This window comes from Megascapheus bottae, chromosome 3 (assembly GCF_031878675.1).
Source record: "Megascapheus bottae isolate mThoBot1 chromosome 3, mThoBot2.hap1, whole genome shotgun sequence".
Taxonomy (NCBI): domain Eukaryota; kingdom Metazoa; phylum Chordata; class Mammalia; order Rodentia; family Geomyidae; genus Megascapheus; species Megascapheus bottae.
This window is the reverse complement of record NC_143511.1, coordinates 30,689,168-30,706,645: the sequence shown is the minus strand read 5'-3', so window position 1 is coordinate 30,706,645 and position 17,478 is coordinate 30,689,168. Positions and strand designations below refer to the sequence as shown.

Below are 17,478 nucleotides of genomic sequence, written 5' to 3'. Positions count from 1 at the left end.
GAGGCAGTTCTAAGTCCACATTGTGAAGTCTCACTCAGCTGCCTGCTTCCCTTTCTGACCTCTTTACACAACAGCTTGCTTATTCTCACAGAACAGGGTCTACTATCCCATCCCAGCCTCTGTATACCTAAATCTTCAGCTGTGCTGCATAATTTTATCTCTGTTATGTCCACAAGGTTTTCACATAACAGGAACACAACTTCAGTCTGCATCCTAAGTGCTACTTAGTGAAGACTTGGTGATCAAACAGCAACAACTTGACCCCAAGATGCACTGGGAAAACTACAAAGGAAAAAATATATTTGCTCTCATAAACAGAGATCATTACTTTTTCATATATTTTTATTGTAATTAATAGAAGGGTTACATGATATTTGCCAGATAGAAGGTGCATTAATTCACATACATTGATACCCTTTCACATGTCTTGGTCCCCATTTCCCTCCCCCCAACCCCCACCCCTCATCTTGTTTTTGTTGCCAAATCAGTATGCACTGCATAGAAAATGCCTTTCCCTTCCAGAGGCACTGCTTATACCCAGAACAACAAGAAATAGGCCAGATGTGACGGGGTGTCATAGTTGTAGATCATAAAGGCCCCAGCAGAAAAATGAAGGTATGATTCAGGAACCTACTCACTGTTTGAGAATAAACAGTATTTGAGTCATATTGTGAAAGTCTGAAATAACCTCAGATCAGGAGAGTTTCTATGACTGCAACCCTTTTCAGACTGGTGAGATGTAATTCACATCCACACAGAATAGGCAGTACCAGTGTGTACCATTCTATTTTTATTTATTTACTTTACTAGGGGCAGTACTGGGGCTTGAATTCAGGGCTTCATGTTCTGGTTTAGCTTTTTTGTTGCTGTTGTTCTTTAATACTAGTATTCTGCAATTGAACCACATGTCCACTTCAAGATTTTGATAAGAGTCTCTCAAGTCTTTTGGGCTGGCTTCAAGCCAAAATCATTAAATCTCAGTCCACTGAATAGCGAGGATACAGATGCTAGCCACCCGTACTTGGCCTCACTCCACTTGTAAAGACCCTGAAATATGTTCTTTTTTTCATTAGAGTGCCTCTTGTCCTTTAATTTTCTCAGGAACCCTGTTAAGAGACTAATGTTTTTGTAAAAATACTATCACTATCCTGAAAAAGTTTAGAAAAAAATTTTGCAAAGAGGTGTATACAAATAGTTGTTTTGTGATTAGCCAACCACTGCTGACATGAGCTGTACCTTATGTCACGAGTGCAATCATAAGGAATGGCATCTGAGAACCTGTATGTCTGTGGAGCAGAGGGGTTGGAAGTACAGTGGCTCAGTGAATAGCAATGCTTCTGAGGGAAGGGACACTACAAGTGCTCCCTGAAAGTCACCATGCTGAGGAACCTAAGGGCTCCTTCCCAGCATTCCTATATCCTTAGAAAGCCCTGACTTAGGAATTAGGATAAATCTGATTCATATGAAGTAGGAAGCATTACTAGAGTGCTCCCTATGCCTGGCAGCTACTGTAAGAATGTCCTCCCCTTACCATCAGAAGAAAGAAATGAGCTCCTGGAGGCTCTGTGTTACCTAAAAATGTATTAGGACCCCTGAACCCCATTCCATGTCCAGCCACCTTCAGCATTCATGAGAGTAGGCAACCAAGGAATGCATGTAAGTTTTGTAACTGACAAAAACACTTACCTCTTTTGATTTTCCATTTGCTACGCATTTTGCTCTTGTCTCTTCTGACACCTTCCAGTCCACCTGTGAGGGAGGAACAAATGAAAGATTAAAAAGTAGGTTAAAGTGCACAGTTCATTTCCAGTTTACTTCATTACTGATGCCCTTATCAAATAGTAGATGGCAGAGGCCGCATAGCTCAACGGTGAGCACATGCCCAGCATGCTGGCACTGGTGACTCATTCCTAGCTAATCAGGAGGTTGAGATCTAAGAATCCAAGTTCAAGTGTAGGAAAATCCACAAGATTTATTTCCAACTAACCAGCAAAACCCAGAAGTGGAGTTACAGTTCAAATGGCAGAGTGGCAGCTTTACACAGAGAAGCCAAGGGACAGCACCCCAGGTCCTGAGGTCAAGTCACAATGTCAGCAAATGCACATACACATTTGCATGTGCACACACACACACACACACACGCACGCACGCACGCACGCACGCACGCGCACATGCGCATCTGGCTTAAGGGGCTTCGTGAGTTTCCTGTAGGCATCCAAAGTTGATGTTGCATATAGACGGGGAAGGAAGGAACGGGGTTCTCTTGAGAAAGGTTTCATACTGCAGCAGGACTGCTCAGCACTTGGGGAATGGGGCTAACGACCTACCTCATGCTCTTTCTCAGAGATGTTCAGTGCACTCACTGCGAAAATGGCCTCACGGGCGCCCACATACAGCGTTCTCTGGTCCTCGCTTAATAGCAGGACTGAGTAATTATAGATGCCTGGCTCATGAAACTTCACAAGCTCTACCTCTGTAGGATGTAAGGGGAAATACGTCAGAGGCAGGAAGAGAAGACAGAGCCACAAAGTCATTTGCAAGCTTGGACAGATCCTGAGAACCTTACTTGGTACAGAGAGTGTGAAATGTAGATTATATAGGTTGGGAACACAGGAGGCCTCCAGAAAAGTCCTGAATCGCAGCTACCAAACATGAGTGAACATCACCTCTCAACCAGGCTCTGAGGCTGGTGTGTGTGAGATTCAAGGCTGTGCACCTGACCACCCTTCTTGTCAAGCAATCTGTGCAGTGGTTTCCAAGGTGATTCTAGGTCAGACATGTATCTGCCTGTCCATCTCATTTATGTGTCTCAATTAACCAGAGATTAGGTCTAGAAAGACAATAATAATTTAGTTTGTTTTAAGATACATTTTGTATTTGGTTATTTGAAATTGGATAGGGAACGGGGAAAAACAAGATGAGGGGTAGGGGTGAGGGGGAGGGAAATGGGGGACCAAGACATGTGAAAGGGTATCAATGTATGGGAATTAATGCACCATCTATCTGGCAAATATTATGTAACCCTTCTATTAATTACAACAAAAAATATATGAAAAAAAGATATGTTTGTGAAATTTAATTCTCACATGAGTGCCAAGTTTCATCGTTATGATGCAAAGTGACTGCTTGTAATTTTCCTGTCTCTACCTTCCAATAGCTAAAATTATAAGTATATGCTACCATGCCCTGGTGAATAATTTTTTAAAAATCATTTCATCTCTCCTTCTGTCTTGTCATCAATCTGAAAGTCTTTTTATCTTGGTATCCATGTATTTATAACCCAACTGTGTATTAGGTTGAAAAAAATCAGTTGTTCAGGAAGCATGTCAAGTTTTTCTCAAATGTATTGTTCCCTCTGTCTGCAGTGTCACTTATGACTAGTGTGTTACACGGGAAGCCCAAATGTCTGTTCTCCAAAGCTAAGACTTGCTTCATATTGGATTTTATAGCCCAATTATTTGTTCTATAATTAATTGGTTCTGTAATTCATGCCCTTAAGAGCATGAATTGCATTTCACTAAAATACCAACATTGCTCAGAATGGTCAGCAGACTAAAGATACTCAATGACCTAAGAAAATATAAAACAGCACACAACAAGAAAATCTGGGACTAAATCTCATTACTCTTAATGTGCCACTGTAGGAGCTGCACATAACATTCAGATTCTGGGTCCTCTGGGCCCCGCCTAGTATCAGCCCCTTGCTCAACATCTATATTTTCTCTGGCTCCTGAGCCAAAGACCCAAGGGCCACGACACAGATTCCAGGTGAGAAAATAACCACATCTGAGATCCTCAAGTTGGAAACACAGGCACAAACTAAGTTTACTGCATGCATGAAATAAGCACCGGTATTGGGTGGGCAGTGCCTCAGCCAGTAAAGATTACTAGGTCTGAAGTTTACCTTCAGGGATGCCCAATTCAGAAAGCAAAGTAGGGTCTCAGAAAATCTTAGGGAATGTTTCCAGTCACCAAAGCAACTGTATGAACAGCTGCTCGGACAAGCTGATCACAAAGAGAAACTCCAAGTGGAAAGAAACTGACAGGTCAAATGCATCGTGTCCACCCATCTCTGCAGTGTCTGCACCTCCCAAACCCCAGGCCACCAGCATTTTCACGGTCATGGTCCTCACCTCCATGCTCCCAGGTAATCCGTGGTATGGGTGAAAATGCCACAGCAGTGGCACACACCAGGATCAGGGCTGTGAGCAGTGCCCTCATGGAACCGTACATCTTCAACTGTGATGGGCCTTCAACAAGGCAGGGGCGTGGACAGCGGGGAGCTACGAGAGGAGGCGTGTCAGCAGGAGTGCTGCTCACAGCCACAGGCCTGGCACATCTGTTTGGAGCTGACCAGCAACAAGGTCCCCAAGAACCCACACCCACTCGTTAGTCAGTTGAGAAGTGCCCACTCTCTTTCTGCCTGGCTATCCAAAGTCACTCGTGATTCCCTATGGCCTGCAGAAGAAACAAAGGAAGAAAAAAAAAGAAAAGCAAGGTGATGCATCAGACAGAAAGCAATGTGCCACTCCAGCTTCTCAATATCCCCTCAGCTCTCCTTGGTCATCTCTATTGCCATTTCCTAAGAAGAAGGAGGCTCAGGGACATAGACAGAGGACACTTCTGGAGCCATAAGGCTTATTTAGTATCTTCCTCCATCACAACACAGTCAATCCACATCAGAGGGCAAACTTAACAGACTGCCTGACACAGGCTGTTGGGATGCAGGTAAAGGGGAGTAGCCCACTGCTTTCCACTTTACTATTTGTGGCTGAAGGATGCAAAAAACTGAGCTTATTTCCCCAAGATCTTGGCTTCTCAGCTCCTATAATGGCAATGAATAAAGACCAGAGTGCTGCAGATGCGACACACACCTGCTCAGGCATACTGGTGTACATCTGGACAAACGCAAACACATGTGCTGTACCTACAAATAGCTGCTGTGAGCACATGAACATTCACTTACAGGCAAGTTCAAGCCATGAAGGAGTTAGTGCCTTCGGGTAGGACCATACCTGCCCTAAGTGGTACCTATCGATCTTCTGCCTTTTCCCAAAAAGGGATGCTCAACTGTGCTTTACTGAATGCTAAGCAGTATCAGTATCAGAGTCATTATAAGAGTAGATCATGGGCCCAGGAAGGTAGTGTACAAGGCCTGACACTGCAGCTCCCATCCTTCCTTCCTGTATCAGGCAGGCCTAGAATACCAGCAGGAGGCAGGGCTCTGTTCCTTCTGAGAGCACCTCTTCCACCCAGCACAGCCTGGCATACAGCTACACTATCTGCCACTTCACAGAGGAAGGATAGCCACAGGGTGGCAGCAGTGACTTAATATGGAACCAACATCAACACAGCCTGGATCCATCTTCCTGGTCCCTCCTCTTCCCCTCTCTGCTTCCTGTGCTAGCCAGACTACTCCACCATGTCCACAAGCAACAGTAGGCTGTCATGTTTCTATCTTGATGAAGAGCCCTGAATTCTATAGTGTCCTGAATCTATTTCCTTCATAGACTGGAATGTCCTAGGCCAGAGGCCTCTGTGTCTTTAACCATATAAAATAATATTGACCAAATTGAATTTTAGAAAACGGAAAAAGGTGGGGTTTTTTCCTTTTTTGTTTTGTTTGTTGGTTTTTCCATCTTTATGGGTGGTAAGGATGTCGAAGAAATGGAGGGATAAAGGATAAACAAAACGCAACAATGGTATTCAATAGACACTGTACTAAAAATGAATTATACAAATTGTGGGTGGGGATGGGAGGGAAAATCTGGGAGAGAATGAAGGGGTAACACTGTCCAAAAGAAATGTACTCGTTATATACATAACATCATGGCACTCGATTCATATGAAGTTGTCAGCCCCTGTAAATCATCTTTGGAATAATAAAAAAGTAAAAGTCATCTCAAACTAAATTCCATTTGTGACTAACAGCAAAAAGAATGAGTCACCAGGGGCCGGGAGTTTGGCCTAGTGGTTAAAGTGCTTGCCTAGCATGCATGAAGACCTGGGTTCGATTCCTTGGTACCACATACATAGAAAAAAACTGGAAGTGGTGCTGAGGCTCAAGTGGTAGAGCTCTAGCCTTGAGAAAGTCCAAGGACAATGCTCAGGCCCTGAGCTCAAGCCCAGGACTGGCAAAAAGAAAAAGAATGAGTCACCAGGACACATAGGAAAAGTATAACTTAGAAAGCAAAGCAAAGGGACCAGACATGACTCCACTCCAGAGAGTCTGTGGACCTGCACACTAACAATGTATCAGACATGAAAAGGGGTCCTGAAAGTTGAGAGGACAAGCCTACAGAGCCAAAGGACTCTAGTCTAGAACTTACTGCAGAATGGACCACTCCATGATAGGGCGGGGCCAGTACCTCCTGATAAGGACTTTCCTGACAGATTCCTTATAGATGACTTGCCAGTGGCCCTATGAAGGTCACTGGACATACACATCTGAAATCTGACATCCCCACATGCTGTCTCTCTCCAAATCCAAGCTGAGTAAGCCAAGTGTTCCTTAATAGCAGGATACAAACTTGGAGTGGAACAGGGCACGAGACCCGGGGATTTGGATCATTTGGACTGCAGACCTGATTTCTCCAAGCTAGGATTCTCAGGGAAGTTACAGTTTGAGCTTTTAGCACTATCATCAACACAAGGAGTCTAAGCAGTCAATACCACTGAGCTCTATTCCATCCAGGATTCCTTCTAACCTTCCTCTTACTCTTTAACACCACTGGCCTGGGGACTGACTCTAGCTCTCTCCTCCTTAAGTGTGGTCAACAGGCTGCACTCTTGCACGGTGCCTGCTTCCCTCTCCTGCGCTTCGCATTCAAAGTATCAGTCACGGTTGAGTTAGTATTGCTAGGCCACATAGGCATGAAGTTCTCAGGTGGCAAGGGCCAAGTGACCACTGTGACTTACCTTCCAAAGCTGGACTCTCTCTGATGACTCTATGCCAATACTCCTGGAGTTCATTCTCCATGTGTCATGATAATCCCTAACCCTACATATTCTCCCTCCTTCCTAATCCCATACTCTTGACCTCCACATGGCTTCTGTTACCTGAGAGGGGAATGCCTGGCTTAAGCTATCTACTGGGCAGCCATGTCTGAAGCCAGCCTAGACTCCTTATGCTCCCTTCCTTGTGGCTGAAATCCCAGTGGCTCAGTTCCCAGGTCAGGACTACCAGAGATCCGCCCTCTGAAAAGCGGAGCTTCCACTCAGCTGGTCTTCACGTACCAGGTCTTAGGGAAAATGCAAACAGGAAGGACATTAATAACCACCTTTAAGGTGAGCAAAAGTTCAAGAGCAAAAGACCTTTCAGGAGAGTCCTCCGGTTTGCCTCAGCCTCTTGGGTAGCTGGTATGAGAGGTGCTATGGAGAATAGCTCTGCTGTTTCTTTATGTTTAAGCCAAACCATTACTAGCATACCATCGGTCATTGTAGTGAGTGAATGAGCATTATCAAGGCACTATAAACCAAGCAATGAGGCCTGGCTTGGTGGCTCACACCTGTAATCCTAGCTATTTTGGGGGCTGAGATCTGAAGATCACAGTTCAAAGTCAGCCCAGGCACAAAAGTCCATGAGACTCTTATCTCCAATTAACCACAAGAAAACTGGAAGTGGTGCTGTGGCTTAAGGGTGGGGCAGTAATTTTGAGCGGAAGAGCTCAGGGACAACGCTCAGGCCCAGAGTTCAAGCCCCACAACCGACCAAAAAAAAAGTAAAAACAATAAAAGGCAATGAGACAGCTTCCTTCCTATATGAGATAGGAAGGAGCACATCTAGTGTGTAAAGTGTAATCCTTTCTGCAGCTGGAAGCAGGGTTCCCTTTTTTCCATAGACAATTTCTTTGCAACATTTGCCATGCTTAACCCCAGATTTCCCACCATTCTAGTTTGTAAACAGGCAAATGATCCGCTAGCAAAATGTTGCAAACTCAAACCTCAACATGAGGATGGCACACTGTAACAAGTCCATTAATTCAGCTATGCTACCCATCTTCCTCACAGAACATAGAGGTGATCTATCTTCTGGACTTCCACACGTGGAAGAAAGAAAGAACTAACTGAGATGATAAGATCACAAGCTGAAGAGATGCCTGTCTGCCTGACTGGACTGCTGCACATGATGTAAGAAGGTATGTGGAAGTAAGAACGAGATCCGAGCAGATGTCTCTATCAGAAACACACAAGGGAAGTTGAGGCTGCAGGGAGGATTCAATAAGTTAACACTGCTGACTTTCTTACAAGAAACAGAGCCAGGAAGAAAATACCTGCTGCTATAAATATGGGAACCTCAATTCCAGGGGCACAACAAATAGGAAAGCCTCTACCTACACCTCACTGTCCCACTCACCAGAACCTACCTGCCTTGAAAACCCCAGATTCTTTGGAATGGTACCTGGCCTGGAACTCTGTGGGCTGGATCACAGATGCTGGACCTGTAGTCTGCTTGCTCACAACAGGCAGGATCCATTAGGCACTCTGGAAACGAGGCTCCTGCTTTTCTAAGTTTTGCATCATCTTCCAGAATCACGCCTTCAAAATGTGTGAACCTGGATAAAGGAGCTGATAAGTCAGTCATGGGACGCCAAAGCACTCATCTTTCAGTTCCTACCTTTCCTTCAGGACCACCTGGCTATTGCTTTTTCCTTCAGGGCTTATAGGACTGTGAACTCACTGCCAGGGGCAAGGGAAGAACCACCTATAAATAAGGACGTCTCAAGCTGAGTAAATCAAAGCCTTGGAACTCATGCATGTTTAATCTACTGAAAAATTCAGAGATTCTGTAGCATTCTTTTTTTATTTTATTGTTAGAGTGATATATAGATGGGTTACAGTTACATTTGTAAGGTAGTGAGTATATTATTTCTTGAGTATTGGACCCCGTCCCATGTTTTTCTCCCACTTTCCCTCCCCCACTCCCTGGCCCGGCCTGGTGGCTCACACCTGTAATCCTAGCTATTTTGTTGTAAAGTTAATTTCCAACATACTGTCTTGTGACTGTCACTATTATATTGGTTCACCCTTTGTCCTTTGTCTTATCATCTTTGTTTGCTCCTTCCCTTCCCTAATTCAAATAAATAAATGTATATACAAAAAAAAAACCAAACACCAAAGTCATATACAGCAACAACAGGGGATAAAACATAAGAGGATAAAAAAAGAGTAAAGAAATAACTTCACATAGTACATTAAAAACAACAAGCATGAAGATTTTCCTTATAGCACAATTAGCTAAGTTTCACCTATGACTGAACAGATGGACTTACTGACTCAGGACAATAGCTTGGCCTTCAATGAGCTTAGTACCTTCGCATGGAGCCCAGGTTACCCTGCAGAGTGCGACCTTATCCTACTGAAATCTCTTCAAATGGTGCCAGACCAGAGAGCTGGGGACCCAAGTAGTCCCTTAAGGTAGCAAAAGCTCAAGGCCAGGCACAACAGGTATGTTCCACCATGACTTGACCTCCCCCACTCACCCCTCTCTCTCTCTCTCCCTCTCTGTCTCTGTCTCTCTCTCTCTCTCTCTCTCTCTCTCTATATATATATATATATATGTATATATATATATTTATTGTATGTGTGTGTGTGTGTGTGTGTGTGTAAAGGATGTAGAAGTTCACACACTGTACTCATTAATATGCCCCAGTTGTGTGTTATTCTCAAGACTATGTTTGAGAATTAAACATGGTTTTCTCTGCTTAAGGAGTAACTTCAATTGACTGCGGGCAGCATTCATGCCTCTTGCCTCTAAGACCTGTGCCCAGACAGATGCCTGCTTGAACTGGTGAGAACAGTCAAGCCTACAAGCTCAATACACCAGTGATGTATCGTGGTGATAGAAGCATATAGAAGTCACCTCTCAGGACCCCCTCTGTTCCTACCAAACTGAGACTCACATGAGTTGTCAAGACTCTGAGTAGCACAAGTTGCCTTAACAAATGGCTCAACACAAATACCACCTATCAGAGACAGACCCAGATAGGTCAATCAACCCTTCAATGTATCTGGGTTGAAAGAAGCTCCTTTAAATCCATTTCATCAAAATTGCAAGCTTGCTTCATGTTAGGGCTTGATTCCCTTTATGGACAGCAGATTCCTGGGCCAACGCAAGGCAATGGAAGCATAGGCATTTCTTACCTAGCCAGGGAATGTGAACCCATAGCGGGGAGACAGATGGCCTCCATGTACCTGTGAAGTCCAAGGGCCAGCTTTTCCAAATCGCTGCCTGCTGCTCATTACACCCTTTCATTTCATACTGACGTCTTTCTTTCTTTCTTTTTTTCTTTCTTTCTCTCTCTCTCTCTCTCTCTTTTGGCAAGTTTATAAAAAGTGATGGAAACCCAGCACTTGTGGATCATACGACTCTAGCTACTCAGGAGGCTGAGATCTGAGGACGATGGCTTAAAGTCACTCCGGGCAGAAGAGACCATGAGACTCTTATCTCCAATTAGCCAGCAAAAAGCTGGAGGTGGAGCTGTGGCTCAAGTGGCGGAGCAATAGACTTGAGTGAAAAAGCTCAGGGACAATGTTCAGGCCCTAAGTTCAAGCCCCAGGATCAGCAGGGTGACATGACACCTGGAAAAATGGACGAATAAGTTTCTGATCTGCGTCTATCTATCATGTAAAAACTCATAGGCATAAGCCATAGAATGGCGAGGATCTTTTACTAAACCTTTAACTAGACACCATAACCCTTCTGGGCAGACATTTAAAAACCACCCCTCATGTCAAGGCTCCAGTGCCTCATGGCTATAATTCCAGCTGCTTAGCTGCAGAGCCTGAAGTGATTATAGTTAAAATCTGACCTGTTTATTACATTTGGAAATCCCTAACTCAACAAATAAGGTGGCCTGGTGGTGGATTCCTGTCATCCCAGATACAAAGGGAGGCAGAAGTAGGAAGTTCATGGTTCAACTAATGCTAGATAGTAAGTTAAAGGGGTGTAAGGCCCTGGCTCCAAACCTCAGTACTAGAAAAATAAACTCCCAGTGTCATTCCAGGACTTCCAAAGTCATCTATAATGATTTCTTTCCCTTCAAAGAAACTAACGAAATACAGGAAGCAATTGTCCTTGAGATGTAAGAAAATCCGGTTCATGTTCCCCCCTTTGATTCTGGTGACATCCTGACCTTTGCTTCCGGTCCTCAGGGGCGGTACCTGACCCCTGACCCAGCTCTCTAAACCTTGAGTCATGCAGAGAAAACTACTGTGGAACCATGCTTGCCAATGTCTCTGAAAGATGATCTCAGTTCATATTCAAAGCAGAGGAAGTTTTGGAAAAAGATTCCTAGAGGGTAGACAGAGCAGTTGGTGTTTAAAGTTGTGTCAGTGGGCAGTGTAGAAGTCTACATCTCCATCCACCACGTGGATGCTTGGCACAGAGGTGTGGTCTGTGACCAATTCCATGGAGTTTAGGACATTGTGGTAGAGGAAAGAACTCACTTTCTCCTCCACTGGGTACAGAAACTAATCATTGTTGACTGCCACTCTTGGCCATGTAATGTGCCAGTCATTATCGGTAGCATAGCAGAGCTGTATAGAATGTCAACAGCAGACTGTGCACTCTCCTTTGGACCCTTGTGAACTGGTTTCCTGACATTTACAGCAGGTGGGGGAGGATGACAATGAGTGACGTCGTCCTCCCTGCAGATCCTCAAGTCTGTAATGGCTCCCTTTGATGATAGAGAACCTATCACCCTGGGGCTCAGGTCTCCAGGTAGGTAAGCGATGACCTTATGGATAGAGCAGCTCCCTTTGGGATCATTCTGGATGACGCATCCCTGACACATCTGACCTTTGGGAAGGAGTTCACAGAAGCATAAAGCCAAACAGGTCACTCAGCAGGCAGCAGAGTGGGCCATGTTTGTGGCGGAAAGGCTGAGCAGTAACCTGACTTCCTGGTCACTACAAGCGGTGGCCTGATAGAGCTGCATAAGCTGGAAGTCAGAGACGATGTTCCAGTCCTTGAACTCTCCAATCATTACCTACATTTGACTGGGTAGTCTGTGCTTCCCCAGCTGTCCCTGTGAGGCCTGCCTTGCCTGTACGTGCTCAGGTCAACTAGGCCACATCCATTCAGATTCTGAGCAGCACCTCCAAAATCACCAGGAAATTTCATGATGGGCTTGAAGCGAAGGACATGAAAGTAAATCACTTCCGTTCTTTCTGTTTCTAAAAAGATAAAAACAACTATTTTACACCTTCAGTGTGTCCACACTCCAAACCCTGGAGCACATTGTAAGGACTGGGGGTTAGCCAGTTGTATCTTTTGGATGCAGCGGGTGGTGATGAGAATGGGCACTACAGTATGAATTTTGTGAAAGCCACAGAGACTAAAGCAGTTACTGTGGACAGAGGTGAGGGGGCAGGAATCAAGGACATACACCTACCCTGTGCACAACAGCCTGTGGTACAGGCTGGAAAACAGCTCTCTGTCTCAGGGTCCTGGTCACAACTCAAATTTAGAGCAGCGGCACCACAGAGCTAAGAAACACCGCAGTTACCTTAGCACAGATGGGACAGCGGTCTTTGTTAAGGAGAGGGGCCCCCAACAGCCTGAGAGTTATGTATAGCCGCTGTCATCGTGGTCACTTACCCTATCGGCATAACCTTCTCTCTGTGCCGTTGTTGCTTTGTTTTGGGGGGGATCAAGTAAATGACGAGACTGCAAGCTGGTCAGACAGAACCAGCCCTTGGCACATTCAGAGAAAGCCTTCTCTATACCCTCTGCATGTGTCTGTACATCCTGTATCATCCTGGATCACCTTGAGACAGAAGCCAGAGTGCCACACGATCCTTATCCAATGTTGAGAAGCCACACCTCCTCCTTCCCACATACCAGATGTTACATGGCCCCAGGAGATCAATTTCTAGTGGAGATCATAGAAGCTGTCTGTGTGGGTACCAGTACAGCCAGCTGGCTCTGTACCATGCGAGGCAGAGGTCCGCCATACACCTTCTGTTTGAATGCACATGGCTCAATTGTGTGTTAGAGAGTCTTGCAAAGACATTTAGGGGTCACCACATAATCTGAGGGGCATTCAGACTACCTCCTGTAGTTTATTCAGGTAGTCTGCACAAGAGGAGTGCCCTTAAGATGGGACTTCAAGCAGCACTAGGTCCAAGGTCTGACATTGTCTCTGCTTGCTTGTACTCTGTTCACATTGACTTCTCCATTCTGCAGGCCCAGGGCCTATAGTTGCTTTTCTAGCCTTGGAAGAACAGATGGCATTCCTCAGTGCATGTCTCCAACAGGTCCCGGGGATAGAGGTGGGGCTGGACACATGGAAAGTAGACAGCCAGATCTTCCTCAGTGTTAACTTTGATCTGGAATATTGATCATCATCTGCATCTGCATTCTAATTGTTTTATTCTTTTGAGGCCTGTTGCCTGTGCTAGTCCTGACCTCTTACATTCAAGAAAAACTTTTGCCTTAGCTTCTAGAATAGCTGGGATGATAGGTGGGTATCACTGTGCTGAGTTTCTGACCCAGTACTGACCTGTCCCCTTCCAAGGCTATCTCCTCTGTGGCTAGATCCATGCCGTGCTCTCAGCCATCACCTCTCCCTGTAGTGCTTCCAAAAAATACCCTTTACACAAACTCCCATTCTTACCCATTCTTTGGTACCCTACTGAGGTACTGTGTCTGTGGGTAGTGCCATCAGGACCTGTGACGATGGCAGGATGCAGCCACACTCACATCAAAGGACAGTTGCCCTTGGCCCCCCTGCCTCCGGCTCCAGCAGCAGGGTAATATCTCTTCACTGCAATCCCACCTTTCTCTTATCAGGACTCTTGTGATTATACTTACTTCCCTGTTGCAGGTAGCAGAACTCACAAGACTACATCAATCTTTACCAGAAAAGTCTCAGAGAATTCAAAGTCACATGGCCTTTGCTCTGAGGAGGGTTGACTTCAGACTGAACTAACTCTGCAGTCCCCTCCAGATTCATCGTGACAAAAACATCCACATTTCTCTCTGTCAGGCCTTTGTCCTTCTCCAGAATACCCCTGAAAAAAATTGACTTGGACTTCTTTCTGAGCAGTGGAGCTGAGCAGAATTTCAAAGACTGTCTGGGCAGATCCTTTAACATTTGTAGGTCAAGAGGCAAGGATGAGGCTCATAAAAGGAGAGGAAGAAGAAGAGAGACATGGGACAAGAAGATGTTACTGTACTTGAGAAACACTGTCTTCTCTGATTGAAGCTGGATCTCATTGATCATAATCTCTGGTTCACAGGACACGCTGGAGGGTACAGTCTTAGGAAGTGAAATGACTTCCTTGTGTAGCTAGGATCAAGAACTATAATCCCAGAGTTTGTACCTCTGACGCTTTGGAAGGGTATCAATGTATGTGAATTAATGCACCTCCTATCTGGCAAATATCATGTAACCCTTTTATTAAATACAATAAAAATATTTAAAAAGAGAGTTATTCTACTATCTTCTCTCTGTGGCCCATCTTCACCTCCAGCATCTAAGCACCTCAACAACTGTCTTGTTGGCTTTCTGAAAAGGGCAGGTAGCAATACACCCTGCTGTCTTTCCTCGATGGTTTGAAGAAAACTAGATTTTTCTTGTTCGCAAGAATGCACTTATATACCTTAGTAGTTACCACACGATTCGGGAACTTCCATACCACATGGGAACATGTGGTACTTCAGGGAGCATTTAAGAAATGCTGTGTCACCACTATGTAGAACATCAAGATAAATATACAATGTCATCAGTTCTGTTCACCTGTTCAACTATTTTTAAAAACAGATGCTATACGAATCGCACCTCCTAGTGGAAGACAGAACTTTAGGACAATGAAGATAAAGATATGTGTGATCATAACACAACATGGTAGCCAGCTAAGCTAGCAGCAGTTGGCTAGCAGCCCTGGAAAACAACAAAACCAGAAGGTTCCAGGCAGCAGAAATCCTACTTTTTACCCAACATTCCTTGAGAAACACATCAGTCCTGCTGGGATGAACCTCGGCCAGCCATGCACCTGGTAGCTATATCCTCAGGCTAAGTGTTTCCGTTAGGAGTTGCTATGAGGCTTGCAAACAGTGCAAATGTTACATTTCTTTTCTTTCTTTTATTTTATTTTTGTTATTGTAAGAGCAATGTACATAATTAAGGTAATGCGTGTATTTCTTTTTGAACAGTGCTACCCCTCCCCCATTTTCTCCCACCCTCCCAACTCCCCTTCTACCTAAAGTTGTAAAGTTCATTTCCAACATAGTGCCCAGTGAGTATCACTGTTGCATTGATTCACCATTTTCCCACTGTTTCTGTGATTCCCCCTTCATTTCCTCAAATCAGATAAATGTATACACAAGACAAAGTATACAGAAAATTTTTTAAAAAGTGCCAACAGGGAATAAACCAGAGGAGATTAAAAAAAGAAATAACTGCAAACAGTATACCATAAAAACCCCTTGGGGGCTGGAAGCGTAGTCTAGTGGTAGTGTACTTACTTAGCATGAAGCCCTGGGTTCAATTACTTGGTACCACATACACTGAAAAAGTCAAAAGTGGTGCTGTGGCTCAAGGGTAGAGTGCTAGCCTTGAGAAACTCAAGAACAGTGTTCAGGCCCTGAGTTCAAGCCCCACGACTGGCAAAAAAAATAAAAGCAGAAAAATCTTGTTTCCATTTCTTGATAAGCATCATTTTATATGCTCATAAGCACACAGCTGTTAATTGTGATCCTCTGCCAAGAATATCCTAGAAATAGTCTAGTTATTACAAATGGAGAAAACCATACAGCCTATGTTTATTTGGGTCTGGCTTAGTTCAACTTAATATAATTTTTTTCCAGGTCTTTCCACTTCCTTACAAATGGGGCAACATCATTCTTTCTGATAGAAGCAAAGAATTCCTTTGTGTATATATGCCACATTTTTTGATACATTCATCTACTGAGGGGCATCTGGGTCAATTCTGTGTCTTGGCTATGGTAAATAATGCTGCAATAAATATGGTTGTGCTGGTAGCTTTAGTGTGGCCTTGTTTATGGTCATTTGGGTAAATTCCCAGGAGTGGGATTGCTGGTTCATAGGGGAACTCTATGTTTAATCTTTTGAGGAACCTCCATACTGTTTTTCTACTTCTAATAACCTAAGACTTCTGTCTGTTCAGAGTGGAGAGGTGGACCTGGGGCAGTCTGGGCTGAATCCAAACCTGCTTGCTTTGGTCAGAGCACCTTATCTTCAGACAATGAGACCCTAGGGAAAGGTGGACAGTATCAGAACTAATTATGGGTTGAATGTCTTATGTAGATATTTGGGACCAGAAGTGGTTGGATTTTAAGCATGTTTAGATTTTGGAATGTTTCCATATATATAATGAGCTACATCTTGGGGAGGTATGGGCATCTAAACATGGAATAAAATCATGTTTTAAATGTATCTGGTATAAAAACCTGAAGGTAAATTTGTGGTGTGGAGTTGTTCATCGTTGTATCAATTGGAACTAAAAACATTTCATGTGGAGGTTTTAGATTAGAGCTGCTCAGCTTGTACTCAGGGACTCCTTTCTTCCTATTCTTAAGAGGTGACAGTTCTGTTTGACAAATCCAGCTGCTCAGAACAGAAAAGCCAACAATTGAAGACAGAGTGCACTCCAGTGAATTTATATACCCCCACCTGCCTGCCTAATGGCTTGCAGAGAATTCCCTTGTGACCTTTTCTCCTTGGGGTGCAAGCTGTTGGACTACTCATTGGCTTGAGAAAGTAGCCTCTGACCAAATCTTCAAGCTTGCCCTCCTAACCCCAAGGCTGTGCTATTTGGCCAGTCCCATACTTTGTGTCAGAATGCGAACACTTGCAGACAGGGCACTGTGTCATTAGAGCCTCGGTCCAACAATAACTCCTCCATTAAGACTGTGTAAAAATGAACAAAAGGCTGGTAAACCAAATCAATAGGGAATGTCAGTATTGGCTCTTTTGTCTGTGAGGAAGAAATTAGCTGCCATACTCCAGTGTGAAACCAGAGCCACGCACTTCTCACTCTTCCAACTTCTAGGACACTGGCTTGTCCTGTCACTGACTCCAGGTTAACCCCAGAAACCCAAATGACACTAGAAGAGTTCCCAGATTGCAAAAAATTAGGTCTGTTGGTTGCATCTAATGAACATAGTCCGAGAGAAGGCTCCCAAAGGCACATGCAGCAACATGGATGCATTTGTTTCACCTTAAAAATCGAGAATAGCTATGACTATGTATCTGTGTCTCATGCTTGTAATCCTTGTTACTCAGAAGGTGAGAATTAGAACCTCTCTGTGCCATGGTGTGGTCATTTTGCTTATCAACTAGTGCATGGATGAGTCCCTGCAAAGCATGACATTTCATCTACACACTCTGCAGTCTCACACACTTACCGTAAGGTCTCAGTGAAGTACTAACTCTCCATTTCCATCTGCCTCTTTTCCAAATGTCAGATCCCATTTTCCTGAGAAGGCTTTATGTGCTGCTCCAAAGGCCA

General features: G+C 44.4%; 1 protein-coding gene and 1 pseudogene across 1 annotated transcript; one reads left to right on the top strand and one right to left on the bottom strand.

Moving 5' to 3' along the window:
• Positions 1-213: 213 nt before the first annotated feature.
• LOC150065186 (semaphorin-4D-like) lies at positions 214-7,544 on the bottom strand. Its single transcript, XM_090329324.1, has 4 exons — positions 6,919-7,544; positions 2,328-2,473; positions 1,687-1,749; positions 214-282 (listed from the first exon to the last, which is right to left on the bottom strand). The coding sequence occupies exons 1-4, from the start codon at positions 6,977-6,979 to the stop codon at positions 214-216; spliced, it is 339 nt and encodes a 112-aa protein (XP_090185450.1). The 5' UTR covers positions 6,980-7,544.
• A 1,706-nt stretch (positions 7,545-9,250) lies between these two features.
• Positions 9,251-11,928, top strand: LOC150065185 (prohibitin 1 pseudogene; annotated as a pseudogene).
• The last annotated feature ends 5,550 nt before the right edge of the window (positions 11,929-17,478 follow it).